The sequence below is a fragment of the Tiliqua scincoides genome, chromosome 3 (assembly GCF_035046505.1).
Source record: "Tiliqua scincoides isolate rTilSci1 chromosome 3, rTilSci1.hap2, whole genome shotgun sequence".
Taxonomy (NCBI): Eukaryota; Metazoa; Chordata; class Lepidosauria; order Squamata; family Scincidae; genus Tiliqua; species Tiliqua scincoides.
In genome coordinates, this window is record NC_089823.1 from 174,921,357 (window position 1) to 174,946,714 (window position 25,358).

At 41.7% G+C, this 25,358-nt stretch overlaps 1 protein-coding gene across 5 annotated transcripts in view; it reads left to right on the forward strand.

Annotated features, from left to right (window-relative positions):
- Nucleotides 1–25,358, forward strand: part of ATE1 (arginyltransferase 1) — an 85,376-nt gene that overhangs the window by 49,611 nt on the left and 10,407 nt on the right. For all 5 annotated transcript variants that reach the window (XM_066621142.1, XM_066621143.1, XM_066621146.1 and 2 more), the window contains exon 11: nt 22,110–22,230. In XM_066621142.1, the coding sequence (XP_066477239.1) occupies nt 22,110–22,230 (121 nt within the window). The remainder of the gene's footprint in view (nt 1–22,109; nt 22,231–25,358) is intronic.

Sequence of the window (25,358 nt, forward strand, 5' to 3'; positions counted from 1 at the left end):
TTCATGCTTACAAATCACATGCAAATAAACTTCTAGTGAATTAATGCTGTCTGGTTTGCTGTCAGCACAGAGAAACATTCAAACAGATTTCACATGTATGAAGTGTGCATGTAGGATGCATTCTAATTTTTATCTAGACACCAGGATTATATTCCATGAAAATTTTGTTGTGATTCACCACATCCAATCACAGGCCACGCTGGCTTTGTAACATAAGGCAATGTGTGTTAGTTCCCTCCCAGCTTTTTGAAGATGGCCTGCTGTGTTGATGTAGCATGGGGTTGTAGCTTGATAGATTTCAGAGCTTTGGGCAGATGATCTGTAAACCTTTGGGATAGCTACAAACTGCAACTGTGGACCTATATTGCCCCGCTCCCATAGATATCTCATGTTTCTTTTTATTAGCTTGGGAAAATGTAAATACGTCTGCTGCCTTATATGCAAAGAGGCACATGTTTAGATCATGCCAGATGGGAGATTGTTTGCTTTGTAATAAAAGCAGTGTATTTAATGCATTTTATCAAACGTATAACATTAATTTATGATCTAACAAAGTATAAAGTATATTTGGTTCTAACAATCTAACAAAGTATAATTCATATAAATATGGATTAACCTCCCACCTTTCCAGTTCTTAAAAATCTGTGTGTGCTTAAAGATTTGAATTTCAGGTCTGTTGAGGGAGAAGAGAAGGGGTTAATGGCCCCTGAGTTATTAGGGGTAATTTGACTACTGCTGTTGTCAGAGAGCTGCCAAAAAGATTAATTCCAGATTCCCATAACAAGCCTGAAACAAACTGTTTGTGAATGAGACACTAGGGAGAGTTTTATCATGTCTAATTCATGCCCCAGTGCAATTATATACTCGCTAATCACAGCAGAACACAAAGAAGACCGTCATGAACTATGCTGAAATGAGAGGGCAGCTAAGATAATGCCTTGTGAGGGTGCCATGATTTACATTACCAAAGCATGCAGATGGGTTTGCTCTAGAAAGTTCCTTTTAGACTGTTCAGCCGTGATTTATCATTCCTGGAGTATCAGTTTTTTCTTGTGCTCTCTCACATTATAATCTACTTTTATAGAAAGTGTAGCAAATTTTACAGCATCGTCATTGTGCAGAGAACTAATTCATTTTGCATGCTCTTGAATCTCTAAAGTTATCAGACCAGTGGTTCTCAAACTTTAGCACTGGGACACACTTTTCAGAATGAGAATCTATCAGGACCCACCGGAATATCATGACTGGAAGGGACATCATCAAGCAGGAAAATTTTTTAACAATCTTAGGCTGTAATCCTACCCACACTTACCCAGGAGTAAGTGTCCTTGTTTTACTGTCATTGTTAAAAGCATATACACAGTATCCTGTTAAAAGTATAGATCTGTACCATTTCCCCAAATGTAGTCACATACCATAGTAACATCAAGTCTAAAAATAAAGTATTGAAATAAATGGGGACCCACTTGAAATTGGCTCATGACCCACCTAGTGGGTCCCGACCCACAGTTTGAGAACCACTGTTTCAGACTTTTCCAGTTGCTCATGGGTTTAGTTCAGTGGTTCAATCAGTGCCTTCAAAAGGATTTTTATCAGGGGGTATAATGTTTCTTTTGGGTCCTTTCCCAAAGAGGAAGGAGAAGGAGTTGAAACAGAGTGGGGGTAGCAACAAGGGTGGGCAGAACAGAGGAGAAGAGAGGACCAGGACAAGTGTGGCAACAGCAGGAAAAGTCCTTGTAGTCTAGATCTACCATGCTTCCCAATGTGTAGTCCAGGTCTACCTGCCCACACAGTGCCAGCAGGTAGATACAGAAAACCAAGTCTCTAAAAATTTTTAAATCGAGAAAATAATTGCAGAAAATTAGATCATCATGTTTCGGCTCACCCTACAATGGAAAGTGTCCTGCATGTACCGAAACGTACTTCTGCTGCAGCTGTAGACCTGCAGCTCTGTCCCTGAGCTCCTGTACACTCCTTTATGATAAGCAGATCCACAAGCCAAAGAGCTACTGTAGCAGGCCAGTTTCCTCCCAGATTTGACAGTGTTCAGGAGTGTCATGTATGCATTCCTTGGCCCAGTACATATGGCATGCGGCAGACCTTGTATCCAGCATCCCACACAGGCAGCAAGTCCAAGTTAGATTGGAAAATATAAGATTTCGGGAAATTTCTGGGGGCCCTCCTTTGGCTCCTGGGCCTCCTTTCTGACCCTGGGCACAGGTCCAGATAACCCCTTGTACCCCTTCTCGTGAGCCTGCATGCAACTGCCACCCCTTCACCAAAAAATACAATTAAATTTGTAATAATTAGAACATTTATTAGTGATTGATTATTTATCGTGAAGATTTGTGGATTACTGCTTTTGTTACTGGCGTGTGGGTGGTTCATTCTCAGCAGTCTGGTGGTCCATGGGGAAGCATGCTGGAAGTGATCAAAGGCACTTTTTTTTTCCCCCTGAGTCTTCACAGACCACTTCTCAGGGTCTTGTGGACCACCTGTGGTCCCGGAACTACAGGTTAAGAACCAGTGGTTTAGTTTATTAGTAGATGGTAAGTTTGCATTAGAGCTAAATATGCAGAATAAGTTGATGTTTCTTAAATGTTTTTTCTGTTTACAATGTCGTGATTTATCTGTTGAGCATCTATGGAAATTTTGATATTGACTTGAATTAGATCAGTATTTCTCAACCAGTGGTACAAGTACCACCAGTGGTACTTGAGGTGGTGTCTGGTGGTATTTGCGGGACCCTTGGAACCTGATGCCCAGCAGTGAGACCAGGAACATGACACAACAAATAGCGGTAGGAGGCTCCAAAGCATGTTTTTCCACACTCAAAAAAGCTCTGTTGTCCACCCTGAGCCTCTTACTGGTATCTGTCACATTGCATCTGACCACCCAATCCAGAAGTAACTGGCAATGCTGTCATCGCCAGAGTCTTCCGGTGATACTTCAAATAGGTGGACCATGTGAAGTGGTATGGTGGAGGACAAACATTGAAAAACACTGAATTAGATCAATGAGTGGCATCTGCAGTTTTCCTTCCTTCTGAGAACTTTCTTGTGCACAAGGGAAATGGTCACTACCTAACATGCTTACCTTTTAGCTTGAGAGAGAAGTGGAAATGTTTAGGTTTACTCAAATTAAAGGGTGACGATACAGAAAAATAATCTCAGGTTTTACAGGAAAGTATTAGTTATGAGTACAAAACATATATCTACATTCTAATTAACCCTGTTTATCAGAACCACTGTTAAACTGTCCCGTCCCCCCAACAGTTGTTTAAATGCTGAAGCCTAGAGGCCAAAACTCTGGACCAGAAATTCTGACTGGTCTCCCCCCCCCCCCCCAATGAACATTCTAAGAAGCTAAAGTGTGTTTGTGTCAGCCTTGAATTTAAAACTGAATTAATTTATCTGATGAACCTTGCAAAAGCATGCATTGGTTTCTTTCATCACTTCCCCTTCCTTTCTTTGTGCTTTAAAAGTTTCTAAAAACTTGGAAGCAGTACTGCATTGCTCCCATGCTAGTGCTGCATTTTTTTCTGATTCAAAACAATAGTTGTAGCAGTGATTGAGGAGGGCAGAGTTATGATGGTAAAAGCATAAACAGAATATGTGGTGGATCAGGACATTGGTGAGGAAAGATGCACACATGTATGTGTTTGCGTATATGGGTGGAGCCCTGTTATCTGCGGATTTTACATCCACAGATCTGGCTCAGTGCAGGTCCCCCAGACCTGCTTTGGGCCAAACTTGGCTTCCCTGGGCCTCAGAATGCCCTTAAAGGTATTAAAACATCACCGGAAACCAGAATTTGCTTTTCTTTAGCTCTGCGAGCCAGTTTGCAGCTCACAGAGGTAGTGGATGAATGTGCGCTGCCTCTGCGGGCTTCGGAGAGCCCTCCAGAGTAGACTGGAGCATAGCTCTAGTCCCCTTCAGAGGGCGAAAGGGGCCAAAAATCCCAGATTTGTTTATCCACAATTTTCAGTATCCACAGGGGGTCCAAGAACGGATTCCCCTATAGATTCTGAGGCCCCACCTTTACATTCACTCTGTGTATACATTTACTTGCAACCAGAGGTTCTGCAGTGGCAATAGAAATTGATCCCAGCTCATTTTAGCAGAAACATATCAGCAGCTTGTCTTTCATTAACATCTTGGCCTTACAACTGAGCAAATATGTTGTTTCAGAAGCAAGAAAGTACACACTATAGAACCATGTCCAGGGCAACATCTGCATCCTGGAATTCCCAAGGTGACAGGCTTGCAAATGCAACTATTGTATTCACAAGCTCTTGTTTGTTCATTACAAGTGACCAAGCTATGCCAAAGAGAAATAAAAGCTTAGAATAACAGACATGTCTCAGAACAATATATGTTTGTAACATTTAAAATAGATGAAATAAATAGGATTTCTAAATTCTTTGGATCAACTTCTAATGAAGCTTTAACGCAAAGAGGGGACTACTGCACTTCTTTCTCATTTTTGCATATATCAAGATTTCAAACTACATGAATTAATTTTTCATGCGTATTTAGTTAGAATATTGTTGAAAATATAAGCAGTTGGTATAAAGCTTGCTTTTTGGAGTAGCTCAGTAAAGCCACAGAAGAACAGGGTAATTACAGCTCTCTTGCTGTGTTTTTTTGTTTAATCTGTTTTGGCAATTTAAATAGGACCATATGCGAAACTGTTTAAGAAAAAGAATGACATCTTGATTTACTAACCACTGGGATATTTTAATCTTAATTAAGCTAAAAATTCATTGTTTATCTTAAGGAAAACTGTCACTAGTAAAACAGCTTTAAAATGTATACAATCTAAACTAGTAATGTTGCTGTTAGCAAAGCACAATAGGGAATCTGTTCTTAACCATTTTGAACAGTGTTGAATTCTGATAGGCTTATATAGCCACACCCTTTTTAAAAGCCGCAACTTTAGAGTTTGACTGTGGAGTGGTTAGCTTTGAAAGTAGGAAGGCAAAAATTGCCTTCAGTACACAGTGTGCACTTCTTGATCCAATTTTTTTTATTCCAGTAGTTACTACAAAATGATAATTTTGATTCTTCCTATTAATGTATGTTATAATTTTAGGAGACCCAATTTATTATATTATTGGTAGTTAGCATTCCATGTGAAATTTGGTGGTTAAGAAACCTCTATCAATAGCCTCTTCATATTTTGTATACATTAAATAACCTTTTTAAGAATTTCTGTATGTTTTTCTTTAGTCTCTAGTATTCCCAGCATAACTCCAAAGAAAAGACAGTGTTGAGAGTCCAGACTTCTGTCTTGATATTGATACATTTATATTTCATGCTACATTACGACCAAAAAGATGAATAGAGACTTGTTTTTGAATACTTTGAAATTAGTAATAGTGCAAGGATTTGAAAAAGAAATGTGATTGGGCTTTAATGTGGCATTGTCTTTATTGTAGAGCTTGGGTTTCATCAGTAGCTTGAATCAATAGATTAATTCCAAGTAAATGCCAAGTATGATTGATGGTTTCCCATAATAAAGCAAAGGAGAAGCAGAGTTCACTTGATCAACTTATTGTGGTTAGTTAGAATCAGGAATTAAACTTAAGTTTGTTAAGTACTGTGCTGTTCCTTTCTTGGCTCTTGATCCATGATGTTTCCTTCCTGCCATCTTTAATCCATAGCTGCCCAGGTTGTGTGAAGTCAGTTGAAATCTGGATGTTTAACCTGCTTTCAAATTTGGTTTAATCTCCTGGCTTGCCAGCTTTGGATGAGCTGCAACATAATGATTTAAAGAAATGAGATTCATGGCTTATGAGCCAAAGAGGGGAGGATGTGGGCTACGGTCGCATTCAAAATTGAATAATCCATGGTTAATTTAGGGCCCAATCCAGATCCGTGCATGCCGGCTTAACATAAGGCATGTTTCCAAGCCTTGCCGCAAGCTCAACACCAGAGCTATTTAAAATTTTAAAACAATTTTAGAAAAAGGAAAAAGTTTCCATCTTAATCTTAATCTTCTATCTTTTTAAGATAGGCATGAGATTTACTAAAAGGAGGCCCCATGTTTAGAGACCATGCTTTAGCTGCCTGTGCTTATAACGTGCTTATAATTTTGAGGAAAATAAGGATTTAAAATTGCAGCTTGAAAAGAATAGTAGAGCCTGTGGATTAAAAAACAGTGTAGAATATCTGAATTGACTGAAGACTGTGGACTGAACAAAAAGATCTAAGCTGGTGCCTTCCTGTATTATTAGGGGCACTCATGAGCACATCTTCCTTTCCTTCCTGACATGCCTTTTTGATTTTTTCTAATCCTACAGGGCCTATTTATTGGAATCTCCCCCCATGTGATCAAAAATTATATCTCCCATGTGATCAAAACTACATACGAAGTTGTATTTCAGGCAGCCTGATATGGTTAGAAGGACCAGGAAGGCATGCTGGGAGAAGGAACAGCACATGCTCAAGCATACGCTTATTCATGTGGTGGGGGATGCCTTGGATGGCATTGTCCAAGCTGGCTCTGTGATGTTTTATAAAAAAGATTATGGGTTTCAGATATTTACTTTCTTAAATATTTAAATCAGGAAGGTTATAAATGTATGTTTTAAGTGAAATATGTGATCTTGGGATATTGCTGAGTCCTATCCCTAGTCCTAAGTGAAGGAATTTTTTTAACTCATGTTAGTTAGTTGGCAACCTTCAGTCTAGAAAGACTATGGTATCGCGCTCTGAAAGGTGGTTCTGGAACAGCGTCTAGTGTGGCTGAAAAGGCCGATTCGGGAGTGACAATCCCTTCCACACTGGGAGCAAGTGTAGTGTGTCCCTGGTCTGTCTCTCTGGCTATGGGCCTTCCTTCTTTGCCTCTTAGCCTCAGACTGTTGGCAAAGTGTCTCTTCAAACTGGGAAAGGCCATGTTGCACAGCCCGCCTCCAAGCGGGCCGCTCAGAGGCCAGGGTTTCCCACTTGTTGAGGTCCACTCCTAAGGCCTTCAGATCCCTCTTGCAGATGTCCTTGTATGGCAGCTGTGGTCTACCTGTAGGGCGCTTTCCTTGCACAAGTTCTCCATAGAGGAGATCCTTTGGGATCCGGCCATCATCCATTCTCATGACCGAGCCAACGCAGGCGTCTCTGTTTCAGTAGTGCATACATGCTAGGGATTCCAGCACTGTGTTGTTTGGAACTTTGTCCTGCCAGGTGATGCAGAGAATACGTTGGAGGCAGTGCATGTGGAAAGCATTCAGTTTCCTCTCCTGTTGTGAGTGAAGAGTCCATGACTCGCTGCAGTACAGAAGTGTACTCAGGACGCAAGCTCTGTAGACTTGCGTAACTTGCGTGAGACCTCTGTAACTCATGTGATATTTCAAGAAGTGTGTTAGCCGGATGGGATGTGCACTTCTTTATATTAATACTTTCCTTGTGAATTTTTATATAAGAATATTATCAAAATTGCTAACTATCTGTAAATTTTTTGGACAGTACTGAATTAACAATATGTAAATGTTTTAATTTAATTATGCAGTGTAGCCGTTTTTTGAATCTATCTCTGAAGAAGAATACTGCTCAAAACATGCCAATGTTGTATTTTTAAGGGATTTTTCAAGTGAACTAAATGCTTATAGGGTTGTAGGCGTGCACATTTTTGTAGAAGTAAATAAAATATATTCCTCTTGGAGATTTTTTCCTCTCAGGACCTTCTAATTCCTAAGACAATGTTGAAAATATTTTTGGCTACATTTTTTCTGTGTGACTATAGCACTGTCTCTTCCTCCCCTAGGGAGGCAATTTGATATCAAATGTATTAGTATTGTATTGGCAGCCTTCAGTCTCGAAAGACTATGGTATCGCGCTCTGAAAGGTGGTCCTGGCACAGCGTCTAGTGTGGCTGAAAAGGCCAATCCGGGAGTGACAATCCCTTCCACACCGGCAGCAAGTGCAGTCTGTCCCTGGTCCGTCTCCCTGGCTATGGGCCTTCCTTCTTTGCCTCTTAGCCTCAGACTGTTGGCAAAGTGTCTCTTCAAACTGGGAAAGGCCATGCTGCACAGCCTGCCTCCAAGCGGGCCGCTCAGAGGCCAGGGTTTCCCACTTGTTGAGGTCCATCCCTAAGGCCTTCAGATCCCTCTTGCAGATGTCCTTGTATCGCAGCTGTGGTCTACCTGTAGGGCGCTTTCCTTGCACGAGTTCTCCATAGAGGAGATCCTTTGGGATCCGGCCATCATCCATTCTCACGACATGACCAAGCCAACGCAGGCGTCTCTGTTTCAGCAGTGAATACATGCTAGGGATTCCAGCACGTTCCAGGACTGTGTTGTTTGGAACTTTGTCCTGCCAGGTGATGCCGAGGATGCGTCGGAGGCAGCGCATGTGGAAAGCGCTCAGTTTCCTCTCCTGTTGTGGGCGAAGAGTCCATGACTCGCTGCAGTACAGAATTGTACTCAGGACGCAAGCTCTGTAGACCTGGATCTTGGTATGTTCTGTCAGCTTCTTGTTGGACCAGACTCTCTTTGTGAGTCTGGAAAACGTGGTAGCTGCTTTACCGATGCGCCTGTTTAGCTCGGCATCGAGAGAATGAGTGTCGGAGATCGTTGAGCCAAGGTACACAAAGTCATGGACAACCTCCAGTTCATGCTCAGAGATTGTAATGCAGGGAGGTGAGTCCACATCCTGAACCATGACCTGTGTTTTCTTCAGGCTGATTGTCAGCCCAAAATCTTGGCAGGCCTTGCTAAAATGATCCATGAGCTGCTGGAGATCTTTGGCAGAGTGGGTAGTGACAGCTGCATCGTCGGCAAAGAGGAAGTCACGCAGACATTTCAGCTGGACTTTGGATTTTGCTCTCAGTCTGGAGAGGTTGAAGAGCTTTCCGTCTGATCTGGTCCGGAGATAGATGCCTTCTGTTGCAGTTCCAAAGGCCTGCTTCAGCAGGACAGCGAAGAAAATCCCAAACAAGGTTGGTGCAAGAACACAGCCCTGCTTCACTCCGCTTCGGATGTCAAAAGGGTCTGATGTGGAGCCATCAAAGACAACAGTGCCCTTCATGTCCTTGTGGAAGGATCTGATGATGCTGAGGAGCCTGGGTGGACATCCAATCTTGGGGAGAATCTTGAAGAGGCCGTCTCTGCTGACCAGGTCGAAAGCCTTTGTGAGATCTATGAAGGCTATAAAGAGTGGCTGTCGTTGTTCCCTGCATTTCTCCTGCAGTTGTCTAAGGGAGAATACCATATCAGTGGTGGACCTGTTGGCTCGGAATCCACACTGCGATTCTGGATAGACGCTCTCTGCAAGTACCTGGAGCCTCTTTAGTACAACTCGGGCAAACAGCTTTCCTACAACGCTAAGGAGAGAGATGCCACGGTAGTTGTTGCAGTCACCCCTGTCACCTTTGTTCTTGTACAGCGTGATGATGTTTGCATCCCTCATGTCTTGAGGTACTCCACCTTCTCTCCAGCAGAGACAGAGGATTTCATGCAGCTCAGTGACAATGATCTCTTTGCAGCATTTTAGGACTTCAGCAGGGATGTTGTCTTTTCCAGGTGCCTTGCCAAAGGCAAGGGAGTCCAGGGCCACGTGAAGTTCTTCTAGGGTTGGTTCACTGTCAAGCTCTTCCAGCACAGGCAGGCACTCAATGTTGTTCAGTGCTTCTTCGTTGACTACATTTTCTCTGGAATATAGCTCAGAGTAGTGCTGCACCCAGCGTTCCATCTGCTGCGCCCGATCCTGGATGACCTCGCCTGTGGCAGACTTCAGAGGGGCAATTTTCTTCTGTGTTGGACCTAGGGCCTGCTTGATACCATCATACATCCCCTTGATGTTGCCCGTGTCAGCTGCTATCTGTATCTCGGAACAGAGCTGGAGCCAGTAGTCGTTAGCACATCTCCTGGCAGTCTGTTGGACTTTGCTGCGAGCAGTTCGGAGGACCTGCAGGTTGCGCTCACTGGGACAGGCCTTGTATGCTGCTTGAGCTCTCCTCTTTTCCTCAATGACTGGTGTCAACTCCTCAGAGTGGGCTTCAAACCAGTCTGTCGCCTTGTTGGTCTTCTTGCCGAATATGGACAAGGCGGTGTTGTAAACGGTATTCTTGAAATGTTCCCATCTGTTGGATGCGTTTGCGTCGGCCGGGCCTGGAAGAGATTCCTCAAGCGCTTGTGCAAATTCCTCCACTTTTCTCTGATCCCGGGTCTTGCTGGTATCAATGCGAGGTCTTCCTTCCTTTTTCGTGTGATACAGTCGCTTTGTTTGCAGTTTCACTCTGCTGCACACCAGGGAGTGGTCAGTGTCGCAGGCAGCACCATGATAACTGCGTGTGATCTTGATGCTGGGAAGGCTGGAGTGTCTGGTGAGGATCAGGTCGAGCTGGTGCCAGTGCTTTGATCTTGGATGTCTCCAAGAGACTCTATGTTGGGGCTTCGTGTTGAAGAACGTGTTGCTGACACAGAGACCGTGATGACAGCAAAACTCTAGCAGGCGTTGGCCATTTTCGTTCATCCTCCCAGTGCCAAACTGACCTAAGCAAGTGGGCCATGAACTGTTATCAGCACCAACTCTAGCATTGAAATCGCCGAGGATGAACAATGGCTCTTTTACAGGGATTTTCTTGACAGTGGTGGCCAGGTCATCATAGAATTTGTCTTTGGCTTCTGTTGGAGACGACAGAGTCGGTGCATAAGCACTGATGAGAGTGATAGGTCCTGCTGATGACTGGAGCTGCAGGGACAAAATTCTTTCACTTCCCACAGTAGGTGGGATGATGGATTTCAGCAGGGTATTTCTGACCGCAAAGCCAACGCCATGTTCCCTGGTTTCGTTTGGTGGTTTTCCCTGCCAGAAAAATGAGAAATTTCTCTCCTTGACAGATCCGGAATCTGGCAGCCTAGTCTCTTGAAGGGCGACGATGTCCATCTGCAGTCTGCTCAGCTCCATGTCGATGACAGCTGTTTTGCGTGCGTTGTCTATTTCTTGCAGGTCATCAGAGAAGCCAGGTGTCATTGTCCTAACGTTCCAGGTGCCCAGCTTTAGGGCAGTAGTTTTTCTGTTTTCTGTTGCATGGTGCAGAGTTGTCGATCCGCTTGTCGGTTTTCACCCTAAACCCCACGCACCCCATGAGGTTAACGGACCGTGGCGAGGCAACACCTTACTGGCTGGGGACTGCCCAGCTTAAGGCGGGCGGTAGCTGCCCAATGAGATGCAATGATCTCTCCCACCGTCGGAAGCAGCCCCTGGCGTCATGCTCTACGCCAATCAAGCAAAGACTTATAACCGGTAAACTGCTGCTTCCCGTGTTGTGCCGACGCCGTATGGCGAAGTTGGAGTATTGTATTGTGTAGTGTATTAGTGTAGTGTAGTAGGTTATATCCACACAAGCAGGGTAGGTGTACCCTAGAGCGGTGGTTACCAAACTGTGAGTTGGGACCCAACTTTTGTGGGCCATGAAACTGACAAGCTGATAGCTGACAAGGAAAACATACTGAGCCCTATGGAAACAGAGCAGCAAGTGTGTGTTTACTCCTGTGTAGGTGGACATATCTCAGAGGGCAGACCACTAGATGCAGTGCCACTAGAATGGTCCTGATCCACTGAATGCAGGCCCCAACGAAATCTCAAGAAATGACTTAAAAAATGTATTGAGCTCTATGAAAACTGAAACTGTCTCCCGTGTGTGTTTACTTGTGAGTAAGTGAATGTGCCTTGACTTTTATTGAAGACCAGGCAAAGGGGAACACTAGGCCACCAGAATGGTCCCGAATGGTGGAGCTCATGAAATGCACCAGAAGGTGGCCCATCACCATAGTTAAAGGATAAAAGCAGAGGCTTGAGCGGCTGGTAAAGTGAAACTTTGTTTTTTAGTGTCATAAAGCTATGTGGGTCCAAATAAAGTGTTATTTTAAAAAGAGGGTCCTGGTGATAAAAAGCTTGGGAACCACTGCCTTAAAGAGTTTGTTTTATTAAGTCTAACAGACAAAAAAAGGAAAGGGGGGGCGTATTATAGAACAAAGAACCAAGCATATTTGCATGTTCCAATGGGTTTCTTTACCCTGACCACCAGTATGGGTATTGATCTTGCCTGCTTCTAATGTGAGTACTGTCTCTGGTGTCTTCATGGAGGTCCAACTCCTAGTCCCAGGTATAGGCATTGTGGAGGCTCCAGTCCTCCCCTTTTCAGGTATTCCCACCAGCTGGCCTTGCTGGGTGGCTGCTTTCCCTCCAAATGGTATAGAACCTCTCCAGCAAGCAGAGTCTTTACCCACACAACCTGTGTAGGCCACAGTCTACCATAATAAAATGTATTTTACAATTCTTAAGACACTTTTGGAAATATGTTTTTTGAAATATTGATAAGTAAAACGCAACTCTTGTAGTTCCTTTTATTTATAACTACAGTATAGGACTGTTTTCCCCCCGTTAAGTATTCATTTTAATACAAAAATGACATGTGTAGACAAACTGAGCAGTTTTAAGTGCATCAGAGGTACAAGATATATAGACAAAGGTGAATTAACTTTGTTTTCTTTAACTTCACTGAGTGTTTGCATACCTGTAATATTTGAGTTTCTTAAAGCACTTTTTATATCTGTCAGGCACTTGGATATTATTGTTTCAACTTTGAATAAACATTTCGCCTTCTTACCTAGGTAGAGAATCCATAAAACTTTCTACTTCTATCATCAGCAGTCTGGAACCAAGGCACAAAAACAACTGTAGACTAATGTTTATTGGTCATGAAGGGATAGTTTCATAATCTTTTCATTCCATTGTTTAAGCATAAGATGAAATACAAAATACCCTTTGGAGACTCTGGTCTTCATCTCAAGGCTTGTAATTCATAAGATAAGTTAGTCAGTAGTGACCTTCATGATGTGATGATGAAAGATTGTTTGTAATTCTTTCTATCTTGAACAATTTCAGCAAGTTCTCACTTGAGTTGTCTTTGGGTCTGTTGTCCAAACTGTTGTGCAGTAAAAAGCTATGTTCATGGAGTGGTACGTTGGGCCCCAACCACTGAAAGCTACACCACATGTTCTCTAAAATGGAAGACTGAGAGAATGATAATTTTTAAAAAATGGTGTTCTTTTGTTCTCCGAGCTAGTAGGTCACAGAACAGTAGCATGACTGTGCTTTTCCCTGAAGTCATATAGTCAAAATATTTTCATAACAAGATTTGAGGGGAGAGACTGATAAGGACTTGAGGGGGATTGCATTCTATTTTAAGACCCCAATTCCAAAGAGAAGTTACACTTTCTTTGATTTAGAAAAAACAGAAATACGTATGAGTTTGCAACCTTATGAAAAGAAATGTCAATTGTTTGGATTTTGTGAAACAGTTCAGTCGGGGAGGAAGTTGCTTTATTTAAATGATTTGTATTCTGCCTTTCCCTCCAAATAAAGAGCATTCAAGGCATTGAACTATGATTAATGGGTTGAAACTGGAAAGTGTGTGTATGGGGGGGATCCTAAGAATAAAATTGTTGTAGAAGAAGTTCCTTTTGAGATGTTTACAGCTAAAGATCAGACTGCCAAATTGAGAACTTACTGTAGGGAACTTCCTACCTCAGCAGGACAAAATGACCTAACTGGTCTTTTCCAGCTCTTATTTCAGTATGTCTGTTTAAAAGTGTTCGCCTGGCAATCACTGATATGTACACTTGTAAAAAGCCAATGTGTCCCTACAAGAACCAATAATGCTTATATTGAATGTTGGTAATACACTTTAACGTATCTTTTAGAAGCGTGTTGTTCTGTCTCAAGTGGCAATTCAAAGTTTTCAGGCCAATGTTTTAGATATATAATAGCTACGTTCCCCTGTTTTTCATGGGCACAGCTTGTTAGGGTTCTCTGGAGAGTAAGTGAAAATTGGATAGACCAGACTTCTCTACCCTGCTGCAGAGAAAAGGAAATGAGAATTTCTACACTATCGAGTTTCTTCAAGTAGAGGGCAATTTGACAGAAACAGGATTAATAGCATCATCTTCACAACAATAGGGAATCGACTTTTCTTTCTTTCTTACCTTCACAGTATGGCTATTTGGCTTTGCGGGGATTTCGCTTTGTCTTTTTTGCACAGTTCTCTTACTCCTGTTCTTCAGGAACATGGATGAGTTCAAGTGATTGAATATTTTCCATTTTTTTGTTTCCAAGAGCCCGAAGTTGTACAAAAACAGTATCTATGCACAGTTATACAAATTCAATAGGAGAATCTGTATATCGGATATACTCCAGAGATATAGCTGTATACCCCAGTATCTGCCATGATCCCTCAGTAATTTTGCCATGTGTGCACAAATGTGCAAATAAAGTTAACTGAGTGAATATATTTTGAACCCTGATTTGAAACTAGATTAGCCAAGGAAGCAGTTAGTCCCAAGCCTTGCATCAGTTAGACAACATTAAAGAACTTAAAATTGTATTGTCAAATAGTTGAATAACACAATCTATATAGCGAGACAACGCAAACTCAAATTATGTTTCTTTTAAATGAGCAAACTTGCTATGAATACCAAAAGCAGTAACAGAAACCCACCATTAGGGCTGGTTCGAGATCTTCAGGCATGTTAGTTGAGATGTTAAATGCTGCTACTTTGCCTTGCCTAACAGTACACCAGTGGATGCAGAGATTTGCCACTGCTGTTCGTCCTTTTCTTGTGCAACCTAGATTTGAAAAGACACACTATTTGCCTGTCCTCCGCACTTCCTCTTCCACTTCATTCCCCTCCCTTCCGATGCAGGAAACATGGGGAAAGGAGCAGGCAAGTGGAGAGAGCAGCAACCCGTGTCCTTGTTAGTCTGCTGCCTGAGACGACTTCCTTGGATATTGCATGGAGGGCCAGTCCCAGACATCATACAGCATATCTTAACATGCAACACCATTAAACATGCAGACATAATTAAAAATCCATTTGTAACAAAAGTCTTATACAAACTCCTATCTGAGCCCCTTTGTCATGTTTCATGCAGACTTAATTTGATTGTTAGGGGCTAAAAAACTTTCTATTTCATCAGGGCTGTTCTCCTTAAATGCTTTCTCTTGTTTTTAATACTTTTCTTGCTTTATATTTTTTCTTTGTCTTGCTTGTATTATGTAACATTTTATTGTATCTCTTAAAATTGACTGTTTTATTTTTGTCAACATTATTTTTGTAAGCTGTCTTGGTCATCCCACACAGTGGGGGGGGGGAGATATAAAATTTTTAAAAAGTTTATGAAAGCACAGCCACCCTATGTTGAATTTAACAGGTTTTGGTTAAACAACAAAGTCATCTGTACTATTCCAGAGTTGGTTTTAGAAGACAGTTCCAAAGTAAACATATCCTTGTATAGAAAACCAAAAAGTTCATTGGCCTGCATGAACAAATGGTTCACCCCTGCTAATTGGGTAAGAGGCACTTTTTCAAGTGGGTGCTCCTTTTTTTAGCAGGGGGAGAGTAACTGGCCCACCTCACCCCAGCACTGTCTGTTCTAGTGGCTGCCTGCTGGTATTCCTTTACATCTTTTTAGATTGTGAGCCCTTTTGGGACAGGGAGCCATTTAGTTATTTGATTTTTCTCTGTAAACCACTTTGTGAACTTTTAGTTGAAAAGCGGTATATAAATACTGTTAATAATAATAATAATAAATAATTAAAGGGTCACGGGTTTTATGCTCAGAGGCAGAAGTGGGGAGAGAACCTTTCTCAGCCATCATAAGAACATAAGAAAAGTCTTGTTGGATCAGGCTAAAGGTCTATCTAGTCAAGCATCCTGTTTCTTTCTGTTGGAGTGGTGACAGCCTGTGAGCAGAGCCACTCTGTATACAATCAGAAAGTATATAAATGTTGGCCAGAAACCAGTAGGGGAGTTTATTGCTTAGTTTAAATGCTTGTGGGTTGCTCTCTCCTACTTTTGGTTCTTTTTTCCATCTTCTTGTTTCTGCCTGTGTATAACAATGGCTGCAGTTCTTCTTTTATTCTTGGAGCTCTTACCAAGTCAGTGTGCTGTATGTGGGACTACTTTGATCCCTCATTAACACTTAGGGCCTAATCCTATCCAACATTCCATCACCAATACAGCTGTAATGCAGCCTTGAGGTAAGGGAACAAATATCCCCTTACCTTGAGGAGGCCTCTGTGACTGCCGCCAAACTGCAGAGTGCATACCCCATTGCCACGGTTGCATCAGTGCTGAAAAGGTGGATAGAATTGGGCCCTTAGTGGTCCACCAACAGACTGTGACAATCCCTAAGCAGGAGAGAGTGTGTTGTACTATTTTCTTGCCTTTGCTCCCCACAGCTGGTATTTATTGTTGCTTTATTTAAAACATGTTTACCCTGCCTTTCCTGGTCAAGGTGGCTTACAATCCTCAAAATAACCACCTGGTCAAGGTGGCTTACAGTCCTCAAAATAAGTATAGCATATACAAGATGAATTTTAAGATGTACACATTCAAAGAAGAAAATGTAAAATCCAAAACATACTTAAAAACCAGAGCAGACAAACTATAGCTGCATTTCAATAAAAACCCATAGGTAGTGGTAGGTAAAAACATAAACTAAAATACTGAAGTTAGCAAGGGCATACAAATACAGAGTAAAAGACAGACCACCAGTGAGGGCAACCAGGAATATCACAGCATTACCCAACCTCAAACACTAATAAATAAAAATGTTTTTCAATCTCACTTAAAACTCTCTACTGAGGGGACAGATTTTAAGCTTTTTGATATTGAATTCTATTAAAGCGGTGCCATAACTGAGAAGGCCCTGTTCCTTACTACTGTGCCCTTTGCTTATATCAGCGGTGGCACTCTCAAAAGGGTCTTCTCTGATGACCTAATGGGCTGGATTACTTGGGAGTAGTCAGTCACTCAGATGTCACTAGGTGCGAGGCGATGTAGGACTTTAAAGATATTCAGAGGTATATTTTCACTGAACCTGAAGGTAGCACATGGGCTGCAGTGAAGACAAATGCAAAGAATGTATTCAGTGTCTCTGAAATTCCAGCTTTGAAAGTGCTGGGATCTAGTGTGTGAATTTCTTTTCAGCTCACAAAACTTGGGGATGCAGAAGAAAATAATGCATGTCAATGGAAACACAGGAAGAAAAAGGTTGCCGGAAAATGGGGTAAAAGAGAACATAGGATATACATAGTAACATAAATGCTTTTCTGTAAATATAGTGCAATGCACTCTGGTTGAACTGATAAGAATGTGGAAGTTCTCATTAGAGTGATCTGAGTTATGCAGCCTTGTTTTAAAGCAGCAATTTTCAATCTTTTTAATCTCATGGCACACTGACAAGGCACTAAAATTGTCTAGGCACACCATCACACTATGCTGCCAATGGGGGACTCGCATCCCCATTGGCCCTACTAATAAATGACCTTCCCCCAAATTGCTGTGGCACACCTGTGGACCACTCATGGCACACCAGTGTGCCATGGAACACTGGTTGAAAATGGCTGTTCTAAAGTATTGAAATAATTGTGTGACCTTGCTAATTGTGATTACTGAATCTGTTTATCATCCTAGTGTATCTGATGACTAAATCATTTTTTGAATGGATAGTTGGATCATTGTTACAGCTGCATGCATGTGAACTCCCAGTGCATCGCAGCTGATAGTATGCTACAAGCACATACTGAATGCTTGTATTCATAATGTGGAGTGCTGGAGGTGTGAAATGAGATTTAGGCAAGAGGCAGTACCAGGAGAGAATGGAGGCTAAAGGAGAAAATGTGCTAAATGTCTTTTTCTGCAACTTTAAGCATTTTTCTAATGTAAGCTCTGAACTGGGAACAATTCAGCAGCTTAAATGTATTATTCAAAAAGTGAACTTTCCACTTGAAGTTGCTTTTTTGTATGTGCGTGTGTATTAAACAGGAAAGGGGGGGGGATCATCAGTATGTTCCAAAAAAGTGATTCAAAAGACAAAAGGAAGTACAGCTTCCTACTCTAAAGTAGAGTAGGTTTACTTTGTTGCATAACCCAATCTCCAAACAGTTGTTTGATGATTGGGAACGCCCCATGGGTTTGCATGCATCTGTCCCTCTGTTTTCCTCGCCAGCACAAATACCCTCCTCCCAAATTCACGGGCTAGGATGAAATGGTTATGCCAGGTCACATATAGTACTGAGCCATAATTCTTGGAAGGAGCATGAAGAGGTGTGTTCTCTTGACAGGGGAAACTGCACAAGCCCAGGGTATTCCTGATCAATCAGCATGACATTTGAACCAAACTAATATTAACACATGATGGGCATGGTGGCTTCACTGAAAGGTTAACAATGAAGGAGCTGTTCGCGACTCAGTGTAGTCCTGTACATGTAGTCCTGTATTTACAGTGTAGTCCTGTACATGTGTACTCAGAATGTCCTGTTGTGTTTAATAGGCTTACTCCCAGGAAAGTGTGCACATGATTTCTTAATGGGTGAAGCCTCCAGGAATAGCATCTGCGAAAGTTAGCAAGCCTAACCCCCTCCCTATCAGTAATGCAAAAAGGCAAAAGGGAAAGTTTTGCTTTCATTTTAAGAAGAAACCACAATTCTGAATTGTATATGAATTTAGGAACTATAGTATCAAGTATAGCTAGAACAAACCAGCCCTTATGCACGTTCATGTAGTGCTAACCATGGTTTAGTACTACATCGAAACTGGACCAATCTCTTCCATTGAAAATATCCTGAACTACCCAAACAAATGTTGTGAGTGTGTTCTAGTGTTTCTGGCCCGAGTCTGGGTGTGGCAGAGCCCCCATCAAACTTAATTCTGGATTATGTAATGCAACAGCAGGCAAAAACCTGCTTTGTCTCTGCTGGTTCTAATTCAGCTTTTACTCTGTGTGGTATAGTCTAAATACAATTTGTGAAAATAGAATAGCAGAATTTGGTTGCAAAGCACTCTCTTGGGGGTGGATAATGCCTATCTCTATTTATGTAATGAAATCAGGGAGCAAAGGTCTGCTGTAGTACTTCGCTGTTGGGATTCCATTGGTGTTGCCTTTCAAGTAAAAGACTGAATTTAATAAACTTTTAGAATGACTGACTTTTTCTCATGATGGGGCTGCCTCTTCCTTAATGCATTGCTGTTGATTTGGGGTTCTTTTGTTTATGCTCCTCTTTTCAGCAGCTGGCTGAAAACTGAGATGAAGGCCACCTTAATTCACTTTTAATAAAAGATCAATGGGTTTATTGTGGAGAAATGGAACACAGATGTACACTTTACCTGATAAAAGAATTAAATGTGTGTTTAACCTTTTCTGTTTGTTCTGTGCTACTGGTACTTGACCTTCTTTGTGTTTTTGAAACTATTATCTTTCCTTGGAGCTTTACTTTTCATATTTGACTTAGCCTGTATAAACAAACTGTGCTGACGTGCCTTCATCTCAAATATTCACCAAATCCCTTAGATTTTCCAAAATATTTAAAAAGTAAATCTTCAGTTTCATTAAAACCTTGGACCTTACCTTGGAACAGAAGTTTGGCAATGCTTCTGATTGATTTTAGCACAGAAACTTGAACACAAAGCAAGGTTGAGTGAGAATACTTCCATTAAGAGCCCCCTCAGGCAGAACTTGTAGGCCAAACTTGCCTCCAGGAGTTTCCAATTAAAAATCCAACCATGCTTTACTTTGGCCTGAATGAATGTCATATGTAAAGATTTTGCTTTCAGTATATCTTTTACAAGAGGAAAGTAGTGTCAAGAGTTTGGTTGAATGTCTTATTGGAGGGGCAGGAGAAGAAAGGGAAGCTATATTGTCACTTCTGTGATCTTGGCGAACACATGACTCTAGCACAGGGGTGTCCAAAGTTTTTGGCAGGAGGGCCACATCGTCTCTCTGACACTGTGTCGGGGGCTGGGTGGAAAAAAGAATTAATTTACATTTAAAATTTGAATAAATTTACATAAGTTTACATAAATGAATTTATTAAAGATGAACTTATATGAATGAATGAAGGTCTTGCAATAGCTCAAGGCCTATAAAAGGCCTTGCACAAAGCAAGTCTTGCCTTTCCTTTGCTGCCACTGCTGCATCACAGACGTGAAACAGCAAGCAATGGAGGGAGCCCTCATACCACAGCTCATGTGAAAGGTTGAACAGTTGGCCGTCATGCTGAGAGCAGTTGCATCGGGCCAGTGTGGGCTCCAACAAATCTCAGGAGGGCCAGAGGCTCATTGGAGACTGGGGGCTCCCTGAGGGCCGCATTGAGAGGCCTCAAGGGCCGCGAGTGGCCCCCGGGCCGGGGTTTGGGCACCCCTGCTCTAGCATAAAATGATAGCACATAAACGGCATGGTTAGTGGTTTGGGGATTGTGTATAGTCTTGTATTTGTAGTCTTGTAGTCTTTGTACAGCCCAAACTGCAGGTACTTTCAGAGTTCTTACTGATAATTTGAAGTGCTCAACCCTTCCTCTTAGAGCAGTGATTCTCACACATTTAGCAGCGGGACCCACTTCTCAGAATGAGAATCTGTCAGGATCCACCAGAAGTGATGTCATGACCAGAAGTGACATCATCAAGTAGGAACATTTTTAACAATCCTATGCTGCAATCCTACCCACACTTACCCAGGACTAAGTCCCATTTACTATCATTGTTAAAAGAATATACGTAGTAGCTTGTTAAAAGTACAGGTCTGTAACATTTCCCCAAATGCAGTCACATACCATGGGAGCACCAAATCTAATATATTAAAAAATAAAATATTGAAATGAATGGGGACCCACCTGAAATTGGCTTGCGACCCACGTAGTGGATCTTGACCCACAGTTTAAGAAACACTCCCCCCCCCCCACTCAATCTTGAGTGAAGATTTTGTCATGACAAATAATTATGGGAAGTACTTAGAGGGCAAAAGTCCTCAACTTACAAACAAGATTCATTCTTGAAGTTTGCTTGCAAGTCAGTTGTTTCAATCCTGTAATGTTTATGCACTTTTATCTGCTGTGTTAGGTTCCCAGGCTAGCCCCCATAAGCCTGTTTAACCCATAATGTAGCTGAAATGAAGTTACTTCCTCTTCTTCCTTTACCTTTTTCTCATTCTCTCTTCTCTGTCACTTTCTCCTTCTGCTTGCCAGATCAGGTCTGTGTTCTCTTGGAGCTAGTATGCAGCAACTCCTCAGAAGTTGCTAGTGATTGTGTATATCCTTGTTTATATCTGTGGGTTGGCATTCAAATGCTGTTGGTGGTAGTGGTGATTAGTATTTGTAAGTGCAGCTGTTTGTAAATCCGATTGCAACTTAGGGAGCCCCCTGTACTTAAAAGGGAACTTGTGTTTTAATGAATTATCCTGTGGACAGTGGGATTCTATATGAGTTCGCATCATGCTTATCACAATCTAGCATATAGTGCTATTCCTGCGCTCTTTGTTTGAAAATGTCATAAATTCACTAATAGGGCAGCTTTTGTTCAGAGATGGAACCACACCTCAGTGGTAGAGCGCATGCTTTGTTGCAGAAGGGTCCTGGTTCAATCCCTGACTTCTCTAAATAGGGCTGGGAAAGATCTGTCTGAAACACTGGACAGCCTTTGTCAGTTAATGTGGACAGTACTGGGCTAGATGGAGCAATTGTTTGATGCAGTAGAAGTTTGGTTCACAAATCTGTGGAGGTAATCTCTGTATAGAACAAATTTAATATGTCAAGCAGTTCTTGCTTTTTATTTAAAGGGATGACTTCTATATTGGGAAGCACTGTCATAACCAAATGCATTATTTAGAAGCTCAGGTATATGCCTTTTATCAGTTCTTTAAAAATGGCCAGATTCTTTGATCTAGAAACTACATCTGTAAAATTAAGCCATGTTGAAACATTATCTAAACATCCTTTAATATATGGTTCTGTTTCAAAGCTTTCTGAGCTGCTATTTTCTCAAAACAAAAAGTTTTTCAAACCAATGGATTTCAATTGTGCTATGTTTTGAAGTTAATAGCAATTTAGCAGAATAAGAAGTTGATGCTTATGGTAGGATGTTAATCAGGCATGTGAAATTGCTAGTCTTGAAAAATGGAAGTGGAAGAGATAGCAGGAGGAGAACCCAGCATGGAAGTCATGTTTGCTTGGCTATGATTTTCTTTACAGACTTGATTTCAGACATGGAAATATTTGGAGTTACGAAAGTGTTCTAACTGGTTTATTAAAAATTTCTTTTCCACATTTGTTAGGGTCGGTATAGACCTTCTGACTTGTTGTGTCCAGAGACATACGTTTGGGTACCCATTGAACAGTGCCTGTCTTCCCTTGAGCAGTCAAAGTATTGTCGTTTCAATCAAGACTTAAAAGCAGGTAAGTCTATAATTTACTGCCTTTACCTCTTAGAGTGAATGTAGTAATAAAGCTGTATATATTTTATTCATGCTTGAGTTTATTGTCTGTGTAACATTTCAGAAGCTACCTTGTGAAGGTTTGTGTCTTAAAAGGTGAAGTATAAATCTCTTAAATTGTGTAAATGTAGATTTAGAGCCCAATCCCAAGCTCCTGTGGTGCGCGGCTGCCACCGTCACATCCTACACTCCCACTGCAGCCACAGGTGGCACCTCAGGACTTTTGCTCCCTTCCCCCGGGTAAAGGGAGTAGCTCCGCAATGGGAGTAGCCTGCACCGCTTGGCAGTTGCACGGACTGCTGAGCTGCGAAAAGGAAAGCAGGGGTGGGGAGGAGGCATTCAGGGGAGGCAGGCAGAGGGTGGGGGAGGTGCGTCAGGGAGACAGGGAGAGGATGGGGGAGGCGGGACCGGTGGAGCAATGCTCCAGAGGATCCAGAGCCTTCGCGTCAGGTTCGGCGCCTGACATGAAGGCTCTTCCCTCACCACCGACTGGCACAGACACCAATGAGATTGCATGCAAAGTGTCACGGAAAGGGGAGGCTATTCAAAGGCCTCTGTTCTCTGCTGCCATCATAATCCTGGTGAAACCATGGAAGCGAGCAATTTTTGTTTCTGTATGTTGTTGTGGCCCCACAAATGGGCACCCCCATTGGGGTCCCGACCCACAGGTTGAAGAACACTGAAATAGCATATTCTAAATGTCCTGTTTCTGTCAGGTGCATGATCACGTTAAGTCATCTATTCACCTGAGGATGATGCTGAAATAGTGCAATAGAGAAGTGGTTTGAATCCCTTTGTCTGTTTCACTCAGATAACCTCTCATTGAGCTGACCCCTGCGTGTAAGTGCCTTCTGGTGCAATTTATATCTCATATGATACACATGGGGCCTTTGACACCATCAGGTATTCATGTGATGGAGCTGGCTTACACATCTTCATTGGGTTACCACTCTGCTATCAACACTACTTTTAGTGTTCCCCCAAGAACAGGGTCTCATGGTCTTGTAGAACATCAGTACTGTAGATGCTGGCACTGCTTATAGTCCAGCAATTATTTGTTCTTTCTCTTTATTTTCATTTGTATTATGGTCCTGTTATTTAACCACTGTCCTGTATAATCTTAAATCCTGTAGGCAAACAGAAACAAAGGAATTCTAATGTAACTTGTAGAAATATCATAGTATTGATAGAAATTAGTTGCCCTTTTCTAAACACAGTGCTGTTGTGTAGACTATTTTGATGTGAAGGCAAATGGTTTTCATATAAATATGGAAATGCTTGTTCAGCTCTGGAGAATTTCTACAGGAAAGAAGAAGAAAAAAGAACATGTTTTTTAATTTGCTGCCTGCAATCGCCCAGAGTGAATCAAGGAGTTCTTTATTTGTCAAGGAGTCAATGTTTCATGAAGTCTGCCTTGAGTAGTGCTATGTGTGATTAGGAGATGACGAAGGTCAGTTGATGGGTGCAATCTGAATCTATTCTGGAAACGATGGCAGCAAAGTATTGCAGATCTTGAGAGGTCATAGCATGGAAGGCACACCAGGTTGCAAAACAAAATGAATAGTTCAAGGTGCCCAAGTGCCCTTTCCTAATAAAAGGACAGTGCTATTTTAAATAGTTTAGAGAAGAGTTGTCGAGCAAACCCAAAACTGCACCACTGTAAACTGGGCTGTGTGTGTGTTTGCCATTAGCCTGAAGAACACGAACTATATATGCAACTTTGAAATGATAAAATATAAAAGTCTGTATCTTCATCCATACTGAATACATCAGCCCAGACACAATCTGCATTCAGACCTATGTCCTGGGGTTTAAGGAAATTAAAACATAGCTACATGCTGAACAGCAGAAGGCCTGCTGTGTGCTACAGTCATTTGAGGTTTGTGTAGCTGCTGGTTTTAAGGAAGCAGCACTCCATTCCAGGGCCAGAACACCTCTTACAGTTGTCAGTAAAATAAGTCTTTTAATTAAAGTACAGTGAGTATAAATATTGGGTTAAGCAGACAATGGAATGCTCTGTTTCAAATGCAATGGTTTTCTATAAGGAGATCTTTAGGTATCCTACTGTAATAGTTAGTAATTTAGTAACTATAGAGCTCCCTTCTTATACAGAGAGTTAACCAGACTAGAGCAGCTTAAAAACAGACCATTTATATATTTGTCTTGTCTAACTGTGAAGTAGAACTAGAAAAAGTCTTAAACACATCTTTCTAGCAAAAAAATACCTTGGCAGGGCTTAATTACCTAAATCTTAAACTTTGAGGATGGGAGAGGTAAAGAGAAAAGGGTCATCTATAGAGAAATTGCTTGAGAAATTGTTTACACCTCACTGGACATTTAGGTTTTGTGTATTATGACTGTTTTATGCGTTTGTAGAAGGAAAACCCAGTTTTGTTAAGAGTTGCTTGATGGACCTCTTCAAAAAGCTTTCTCTCCATTTTTTCCACCTGTAAAAAGACGAATCACACTTGATAATTGAGAGAAGGATTGTGGAGCCCTCTTCTCCTTAAACTTGCAATATAATAAGAAATAATCACAAGGAGATCCAGAAGTAGCATTTGTCAATATTTTAATAGGGTATTCAGACTTCAAGTATTTGTTTTCTTCTTTCCTTTTTTTTTTTTGAAAAACTGTTGTTAAGGTAGGTCTGTAGCTTAAATAGCTAAGACAATTTTCTTAGAAATGTAAGAACGTAAGAAGAGCCTTGGCTTGATCAAGACAAATCCATCCAGTCCAGCTTCTGTAGCCCATCAGATGCATCTGGGAGCACACTGGACAATGCGATACCTGCACCCTCTTGCTACTGCCTTGCATCTCGCATTCAGAGATAGGCTATGTCTAGAACTCAGAGGTTGCATGCAGTCATCATAAGTTGTAACCTGTGATGGACTTTTTCCTCCATAAATTTGTCCCATCGCCTTTTAAAGGTATCTAGGTCTGTTCAACATATTCTGTAGCAAAGATTTCAGCAGATTAATTATGTGAGTGATATAGAAATATTTCGTTTGGTCTGCTTTGACTCTCCTGCCACTCAATTTTAATAACGGTTCCCTGGTTCTAGTTTTGTGCGAGAGGGAAAAGAACATCCCT